The sequence below is a fragment of the Physeter macrocephalus genome, chromosome 7 (assembly GCF_002837175.3).
Source record: "Physeter macrocephalus isolate SW-GA chromosome 7, ASM283717v5, whole genome shotgun sequence".
Lineage (NCBI taxonomy): Eukaryota > Metazoa > Chordata > Mammalia > Artiodactyla > Physeteridae > Physeter > Physeter macrocephalus.
In genome coordinates this window covers 9,607,647-9,617,296 of record NC_041220.1, presented here as the reverse complement: position 1 = coordinate 9,617,296, position 9,650 = coordinate 9,607,647, and the positions used below count along the sequence as shown (strand labels likewise).

Sequence of the window (9,650 nt, the reverse complement as noted above, 5' to 3'; positions counted from 1 at the left end):
AAAAAAAAAAAAAAAAAAAAAAAAAAAAAAAAAAGGATCCTCTCATTGGACAGGCAGCACGGCGGATTGGACTGAGCGGTCGGGAGCTGTTCAGGCTTCTCTCAAGTGAACTCACACTCTGGGTTGACCCTTACGAAGTGTCCTACAGAACTGGGGAGGTTGGCTCCATCTGTGTGCTGTACGAAGCCTCACCAGCAGGAGGTAGCACCCGGAAGAGTACCAGCGTGCCAACGGGAGACAGCAGAATCAGCTGTAAGGAGGAGCTTCTCTTGGACAGACCCAGCCCTTCCAGACACTACAATATAATGACTGTATCAGGTTAAGATACAGTCGATGGATGGATCATCCTATAATGGATGGATAAATTTTATACTCGCTTTGGGTGGGCACCTTCTGGGGGTGGATTATGGAATTTAAACCATGTCACAGCTGTGAAGATCTGGCACAAGATAGAGTGGGAAAAAATTTTTTTAAGTGACAGTGCCATACTTTGGACAGTACCTTTCAATGATTTAATAGCCTGTGAGTTCAAGTAAATGATCACCTTATTTGCAAGGGAGTGAAGTCCTAGGGTGGTTTCAGTTTCTCCCAGACATGATGCCTGAATTTTCACATCAGTCCCTTTAACGCAAATCTGTGTTTCAAAGAACCTTTCTCTGCAGTAGAACTTGCAGAGAAAATTTGCACTCTTACACTGAAAGTTGTGATCCTTTCTGGCAGCTCAACAGGAAAGCTCAACGTTTTAAACATGGTAGTACTGGAAATTTTATGACAAGACTTTTACCTAGCACTTAAATGTAAATGTACATAAGACAAACTAGTAAGTATGACCTGGGGAAACGGTCAGACCTTGTATTGTGTTTTTGGCCTTGAAAGTAGCAAGTGACCAGAATCTGCAGTGGCAACAGGCTTTGAAAAAGACCCTTAAAAAGACACTGTCTCAAGTGTGGTGTTAGCACCAGCCAGCTCTCTGTACATTTGCTAGCTTGTACTTTTCTAAGACTGAGTATACTTCTTATTTTTAGAAAGTGGAGGTCTGGTTTGTAACTTTCCTTGTACTTAATTGGGTAAAAGTCTTTTCCATAAACCACCATCTATTTTGTGAACCCTGTTAGTCATAGTTTGTTTGGTAAATTATGAACTGGTGTGAATTTGTATGGTTCATGTGTATTGATTGTGGCAGAGTTGTGCAGATTTCTGTATTTTGGATGAGAGATTTTTCTTCTCTCTATAATAAATTGTTTCTTGGCATTTAAAAAAAAAGAATATTCCTTTAGAAAAATTCTATTTTAAAAGCATGGAAGTATGGACACATTAACTAATAGCAACAATTCCAAAAGCCTGTTACAAAAACACGGAGATATAAATTTATCATAAATTTGACCTAAGATAAATGTATTAACATAAATCAATATGGTTTAATTACTTAGTCTTATTATTGATTTATTCATTTATTTTGCATTCAGAGAAAGGCTCTTTAAGACTGATTTAGATGGCTCAAGTCATTTTTTCTTTAAGCTCTGAGGGAAATTTTGATGTATTGCCTTTTATTCATTCCAATTAGCATACGTTTTCCAAATCATACCTTCATAACTTAGGATCTTTAAAAATAGCAATCGTGATATCTAAGTCACTGAAGTCTAAAAGCATTTTAGTTGCAAGAATTTGGGACCTTGCTAATGAATGTCCTCCACAAACCAACAGCATCAGAATCACTGCGGAATGTGTTAGAAATACAAAGTCTCAGCTTCCCCTTTCCTAGACCTAGACCTACTGTATCAGACTCTGCGTGTGAACAAGGTCCCGGGTGATTCTGATGCACGTTAGAGACTGAGAAGCACTTACTCAGAGAGTTAGGACTCTCAGAACCTGGCCCCATTTGTTGTCATTTCTGCGTCTCTCTCTTCCTCGCCTTTTTTCGTCTTCTCCTCCCTACCGCCCCAAAAGGAACATAAAAATATCGGTGTGCGCTTTAGTAAGCAAAAAGAAGTTCAGGTCAAAAGTGTATAGAAGGGAGGAGAGGAAATATATCTCCTCATTCTGAGATGGCATGGCTGACTGATTGGCTGATTCTATTTATATGTCTTTGGCATGTTTTTAGTACCTAGCAGATCTGTCTTCTTTTCCCGCCTGTATGTTCTCCCGGAGTCATTATTCAAATTGGCCCCTGCTCCCAAAACCAAGGTTGTGTAACTGCATGAGACGTGGAGTACAGGAGTTAATTATACAGTGTTGAATTTACACAGGGTGAGCCACGAGCATCAAAAGCAGGGACTGCCTGTTCCAGCTAAGGACAGAGAGCAGCAAAGGATTTATTGTTGGTTATGTAACCTGGGAACCTCTATGAATAGCAGGTATTGTGAGGCAGAAACGGTTGTAATTAAAAGCAAAGTGAAATACCTAGGTCCAGGCCTCCGTATAGGAAGATGACTCCCGTGCGTGTTTCTTCTAGTGAGTGATGGATTCAAAAAGTCGAGTGTAGTGATTAGGAGCTTAGACTCTAAGCCAAAACTTTCTTCGTTCAAATCTCAGCTCATCTACTTCTTGGCTCTATGACTGTGAGTTACTTAACCTCTCTAACCTCTTCATTTGAAAATAGGGAAAACAGTGGTACCTACTTCATGGGGTTATTGGAAACAGTAAATGAGAAAAGCTGTGTAAACAATACTAAGCACAATGTCTGAAACATAGTGAGCATTCGGGTTTATTTATCTGTTCATTCATTTATTAATGAAGATTCTTCTCGTGCGTTTCCCTTGTGAACAATAGCACTCTTGTATGCGGTTTTTCTGAGACTTGGCTGTGGTCTGTGGCCATGACAGAGAGCTACAGCTTTAGCTAAAGGAGTTCTCTGGGGTTAAAGAGTGAGTGTCTCTTGATCACCTCTAGGACAGTGGGTACTGTGCCGGGTATGGTGCTGGTGGTGTTCGTAGCTATTGTCATGAAAGAAAATGAGAAATATTATACAATCCCTTGAAGCACTTAGATTCTAAACGGAAAGGGATGAGGTATACATACACAAGTACATGGAAGAAAAACTGGACAGGTGATTCCAAAGCAGCACATTCACATGCTGGGAATTCTGTGGCGTAAATGAGGATGCTTGGAGTGATTGAAAGGCAGCCGTCAGCATTGGTCATTAACAGCTTTTATTTTCTTCGCGTGTCTTCTACAAAGAAGAAAGTAAACGTGGGAGAACTGTTAGATCTATTAGGCAAAACTGTAGTTTGACATGCACTGAAGATTTTTTTTTAATCTCATTTTCAACATGGATACTTTTGAATCTTGATTTAGAAGCCAGTTAAGCACTACAGGGCAGAGTGTAACAAAGTACTCACACTGATACGGTTAAAACAGATGCCAGCCTCGACCCACACTGTGCTTATATGAAAGTAGAATGGGGGCAAAAGGGTTAAGTTCTGAAGCGTGCTAATCAGATAGTGTTCTCTCATTTCACCATTCCGTTTTATAGGGACTGCTTTTTTTTTTTTTTTTACTGACTGCTTTTTAATACTTTCAAAGGAATTCAAGCTTTGGAGAAAATGGGAAAGTTAGAGGAAGTTTATAAATGCTCAATAAAAGGGCTATAAATTAGGTGTTAAGACGAAACATTATAGAGCTTGAGGTATTTTCCATCTTGAGGAACTTAGGCAGAAAATGTGGCTCAGATAGAGTCGTGTAGAAAACAGTGTTTGTTCCTTGTTCTCTGTCCCCTGCGGCCCCTGCTCCGTGTTCAGAGCAGTTTTAGGAAGATGCTTCTGTCTGCAGGTCTGGAGGGAGTGGGGCAGGAGGGAACAGACTTGGGCTGCAGAGAGCAGGGCTGGGACGGTTGGTAGCTGGAAAGCAGTAGGCAGCCATCGTATTAACATTTGGGGAAAATTCAAAGACCCCAGACTAGGGCCATGGCAATAGTCTAAGAGGCAGAGATGGTTTTCAGGGGTCACCTTTGAAACTATCCGTCATGGACACCTTAACATGGAGAAAAGAAGCTGTTTGGGAATATGCACCCAGGGCCATCTCTAATCTAGAGACAGGTGAAAATCAGCTTCTGTCAGTGGATCATTAAATGTCATGTGAGGGTCATTCAGGACCTGGCTAATACTTTCAGCCCGGGATGCCCTCACGTGTTGGATTTGCACTCTCTGGTCCTCTGTCTAACCTGGCTTCCTTTCTTTTGCTTCTTTTCTACAGTGCCCACGTGTCCCAAGTCAGCAATGTGTCAGCAACGGGAGAGTAAGTGATCCGGATTGGGGGCTTTTTTCCCCTCCTCTCATGTATTAAACAGTAAAAAAGCTTTTCTAATGGAGTGTAGCATTGGAAGATTAATATAATAAGCAACCAATGATGATTTTTAAAACCACTCAGAGGAGAAGACTAAATGAGAAGTGTTCCTATTTGAGCTTCTGTGTGGGTGTGTGACTGGAGACCCCTCAGCTGGGTGAACATATGAGATTTTGTGTTTATTTTAGTCAAAATCGTGTCAGTCAGTTAGTTAGTACGTGCAAAGCAGTCTGTGTGTGCTTTGGCGGGGGGGGGGGGGTCTTGCCATTAAACGTGGGAATAGGAAGCGTGTATTTTACTTCTTCCTTTGTTCGTTTGAATTAGCCTGCATTTATGGAGTGCCTGCTATATGCCAAGCATAGCGTTAGGTGTCTAATGTCAAGTAAGCCTTGTGCCCTGCCTTTGGGGCCTTTACAGTCGGATAGGACACAGAAAAGGAGGCAAGTTAGTGATGGCAGCAAGTCCTTTTTCCACAGGGCAGGGGCAGTGCTCTGTTAATTATGTCCACTTAGACTAAAATCTAAAAACAGCAGCTTTCTACCCCTGCCTGTTCATTGTGCTTCACCCATATGACATTGCTGGGACCTGGGTGGGCCTTTTGGAGTATCTTCCATGAGCAGGGATCAGGTGGAGGAGGAGGGGAAGATGTGTGATAAGGAAGAGGAGGAAAGAATTAGAAGGAACACTAATTGGTATGAATTTGGCCCTAATAGGATGAGTTGGGATTTTTTTTTTTTCCCTTCCTTGTTATGTGAGGAAGCACTCAGAGGGCAGGTTTGACGTCTTTTTACCTTTGTGAATTTTAAAGAGATTCCAGAATTATACCAAGACTGATGTGTTCTTGTCTGTTTCCTAATGACCTTTACTTTTTATATGTCTTGTATAACGTTCGGAAAAGGTGTGGCTTTGGTATGTATGTATATATTAATTTTATTCACTTTCCTATGTACCACTATAAGGTCATCTCAAATGGTTGGGATGTAGAGTTCTAGATATTAAAGTTCTAATGCCTAGTCATTCCGTACTTGCTCATTGTTGTAAAATAGTTTTAATGAAATTACTATGAGTCTATTATAAAACTACATTTGGAAAATCTAAAGTTCTTAAATTTTCAAAGCTCATTTTATTTAACTGAATGTGTTTCTCAATCTGACCATTTTTAAAATATATATGTGGTTTTTTAAAATTTTAACAGCTTTTTTGAGGTGTATATACAAAAAACTATACACATACTTAATGTGTTGTATACTTAATGTATACAATTTGATGAGTTTGGATGTGATTCTTTTTTCAAGTGAAGGAAAACATGCTTTGAGGAGTGTCAATTTAGAATTTTTCATGCCTGCTTATTCAGAATTAAATAATGAAGTGATAAAAATGGGTTTAGACACATTGAAAGACTATATAGCTTTAAAAATGATACTTCATCTGTCTTATCATGCACTCTTTTTAGCCCCTGAGCTTACCTGTTTTCTTCAGGTTGAACAAAGTAAATCTGTCCTTCCATCTCCAGTATTATACATCGGGGTGTTTGCATGAATACAGCTTCAATCATATATATTACAATTTAATTGAATAGAGGTTCAGAAAGATTTTACCATTCTGTTATGAGGAGTAATTGCTCTGGTAAGGTGTTCTTTTTTGTTTTTTAAAGCTTGTTTGCTTTTTTTTTTTTAAAGGAAGATGTTGGGGGTAGGAGTTTATTAATTAATTTATTTATTTTGGCTGTGTTGGGTCTTCGTTTCTGTGCGAGGGCTTTCTCTAGTTGTGGCGAGCGGGGGCCACTCTTCATCGCGGTGCGCGGGCCTCTCACCGCCGTGGCCCCTCCCGTTGCGGAGCACAGGCTCCGGACGCGCAGGCCCAGCGGCCATGGCTCACGGGCCCAGCCGCTCCGCGGCACGTGGGATCCTCCCGGACCGGGGCACGAACCCGTGTCCCCTGCATCGGCAGGCGGACTCTCAACCACTGCGCCACCAGGGAAGCCCCAGGTGTTCTTTTTTAATAGCATTATTGCCTATATAATTTTATCTTAAAGGGATTCCAAAGAGATAATAGGCATCATAAAATCATTTGTGCCAAATTGCTTTGTAAATCGTACTGTCTTCCTCTGCAGAACTGGTATAAATCTGGAAGACAGTCACCTTTGTAAGAACAGGTCCCTTATTATTCTATGAGGAAAAAATCTTTCCTCATTCTGCCTTATAGTAAATGATCTTTATTTCCTGAATGCCTCCTGTAATTGTTGCTAGACCTGCTGCGAGTGTTTCAGTAATCCTGGACTCACAGAGATGGAAAACACGATTATCACATTGGTGGAATTTATTCTGTGTAGCTTTGTTTTTAATACACAGTGCAAATATTTGGGGATTAATGCCTCAAACTGTCTTTGCTCATGAAGCTGTAGTAGATGTTCCATGGAAAGTGCTGATATTTCCAATATGACGGGGACTTTTTTTAATTGAAGTATAGTTGGTTTACAGTGTTGTGTTAATTTCTGCTGTAGAGCAAAGTGATCCATTATACATATATATATATATATACATTCTTTTTTCATATTCTTTTCCATTATGGCTTATCATAGGATATTGAATATAGTTCTCTGTGCTATACAGTAGGACCTTGTTGTTTCTCCATTCTATATATAAAAGCTTACATCTGCTGACCCCAGCCTCCCACTCCGTCTCTCCCCCATCCTCTTCCCCCTTGGCGACCACCAGTGTGTTTTCTGTGTACGGGGACATATTTTTAAACTCAGTTATTGATAAGTTTCATTGCTTGATTGACTCTGCATTCTTTTTTTACCAGACTCTTAGAAAGAACCATCCGGTCAGCTGTAGAACAACATCTTTTGGATGTTAATAGCTCTGGAGGCCAGAGTTCGGAGGACTCAGAACCTGGAACATCTTCAGCATCTTTCTCCACATCCACCAAACAGCGACGACGCCAGTCTCAGGAGCAGGATGAAGTTCGACATGGCGGCGACGTGTGAGTTGGCATTGGTACTTCTTGTTGGCACGTGCTCTTCTTCTTTTAAAAACATACACCCGAATTAGTGACTGTGTTATAGACACTCTCATTTCAGTACTCAGGTTAAAATTTTAAGTTTTGATTTTGACTCGCCTAAACTTGGCTAGCATTTGGAAATTCATAAGTGATTGAATAAATATTTCCTTTTCATCTAGATGTTTTGTATGTTATGGGAAGCCACCTCTGATTTAATACATTTCATGGCTTCCTCATGAATAGCTTGTCAATATTTAGAGGGATCCTGGACCACTGGAGGAGAAAATTGCCACATGCCTGTCCAGAGATGGTTTTTTTCCTTGTTAGACAACATTCAGTTGACTATTAGACTTGCTTATGAGCCAGCAGATTTCCCTACTATTTTGACCTGATTAAATACCAGAATATTACTGTAATGCTCTGACAGTTGATGATGTTTTAGTAGAAGAAAGGTTGAGCTTAAGTCTAACAAAAGAGGAAATGCTTGAGTTCTTTATTATTGTAATGACTAATTTTAAGGCATTCTCTCAGCATGAATTTCAAGAAGAGTATTACAACAAATTTTATTCTCCATTAAAAGATTGGATAAAATACAAATGAATAATTACCATTCATCTTACTGAATAATCATGATTTAAATTGTCAAGGAAAATAAATTTATATATAATAGACTATAGTCCCATATTTTTCCTGAAAGTTTTATCTACTGTAGCATTTAGTCTCTATAACGTTATTATTTTGAAATTCTTATTAAATGTTAAAGACTAAACCAGGCCCTAGTTTGCCTCGTTTCTTTTCACCTGGACTCATAATCTACATCAAAATGTTGATGGAAAAAAAACAACTTCTCTTTGCTTAAGGAAAATACAAAGGATAAATAGTATAAATAAATTCCATGCTGCACATTATAAAGATGTTTAAGAGCTATATTAACAAATGTAATTTTATTTTTTTTTAATTTTTTTAAATTTTTTTTTTTATTTTTGGCTGTATTGGGTCTTCGTTTCTGTGCGAGGGCTTTCTCTAGTTGTGGCAAGTGGGGGCCACCCTTCATCACGGTGCGCGGGCCTCTCACTGTCGCGGCCTCTCTTGTTGCGGAGCACAGGCTCCAGACGCGCAGGCTCAGTAGTTGTGGCTCGCGGGCCCAGTTGCTCCGTGGCATGTGGGATCCTCCCAGACCAGGGCTCGAATCCGTGTCCCCTGCATTAGCAGGCAGATTCTCAACCACTGCGCCACCAGGGAAGCCCACAAATGTAATTTTAGAAATTAAAAAGTATCAGTAATGTAACCCACTGACTTTTCAAGTGGTATAAGCAGCACGTTTTAAAAAATATTTGTCTTAGAGCTGGTGGATAGGAGGGGGTGCTGTAATATTTCCTTCAGAAAATAGGAAAATTATAATACGGGACATATTTACATTTAAAATTAGCTACTGACTAAGCTTTATAGAAAGTGTTTAGGTATATAATTAGTCTGTGTCACCTATATTGTGTTATACAGCAAGTACCAATTCAGTTATTCATCTAACACTCTTCTTAGCCTCTGCCTCATTTTTTGCCACACAGTATGTAACAACACTGCATTTTTTTTTTTTTTTTTTGTGGTACGCGGGCCTCCCTCTGCTGGGGGCTCTCCCTTTGCGGAGCACAGGCTCCGGACGCGCAGGCTCAGCGGCCACGGCTCACGGGCCCAGCCGCTCCGCGGCACGTGGGATCCTCCCGGACCGGGGCGCGAACCCGCTTCCCCTGCATCGGCAGGCGGACGCGCAACCACTGCGCCACCAGGGAAGCCCAACACTGCATTTTTAAAATCCTTAGTGTGTCACGGCATCGTACTTTCCACCCTCGTTGTTTGGACAGAGGAATAGCAAGCAGAGGCTGGAAGCGGTAGTGAGCGTGGTAGAACAAAGCTGGACAGTGGTCCTGGTGGTGGAGGGTACCTGGGGCGGGCCGGGGAGGAGCACGGCAGGGTAAGGTCAAAAGTGAACAGGGGCTACACAGATAAACCCACGCACCTGTGGTCACCTAATCTATGACAAAGGAGGCAAGACTATACAGTGGAGAACAGACAGCCTCCTCAGTAAGTGGCGCTGGGAAAACTGGACAGCTACATGGAAAAGAATGAAATGAGAACACTCCCTAACACCATACACAAAAATCAACTCCAAATGGATTAAAGACCTAAATGTAAGGCCAGACACTATAAAACCCTTAGAGGAAAACATAGGCAGAACACTCTGTGACATAAATCACAGCAAGGTCTTTTTCCATCCACTGCCTAGAGTAATGAAAATAAAAACAAAAATAAACAAACGGGACCTAAGGAAACTTAAAAGCTTTTGCACAGTAAAGGAAACCATAAACAAG

At 40.7% G+C, this 9,650-nt stretch overlaps 1 protein-coding gene across 14 annotated transcripts in view; it reads left to right on the top strand.

The window, feature by feature from the left end:
- Nucleotides 1-9,650, top strand: part of FAM13A (family with sequence similarity 13 member A) — a 381,052-nt gene that overhangs the window by 268,356 nt on the left and 103,046 nt on the right. For all 14 annotated transcript variants that reach the window (XR_003680461.2, XR_008617746.1, XR_008617749.1 and 11 more), the window contains 2 exons: nucleotides 4,192-4,233; nucleotides 7,087-7,266. Coding sequence is in view for 6 of the 14 variants with exons in the window: in XM_028491594.2 (XP_028347395.1) it covers nucleotides 4,192-4,233; nucleotides 7,087-7,266 (222 nt within the window). In the remaining 8 variants the exon portion in view is untranslated. The remainder of the gene's footprint in view (nucleotides 1-4,191; nucleotides 4,234-7,086; nucleotides 7,267-9,650) is intronic.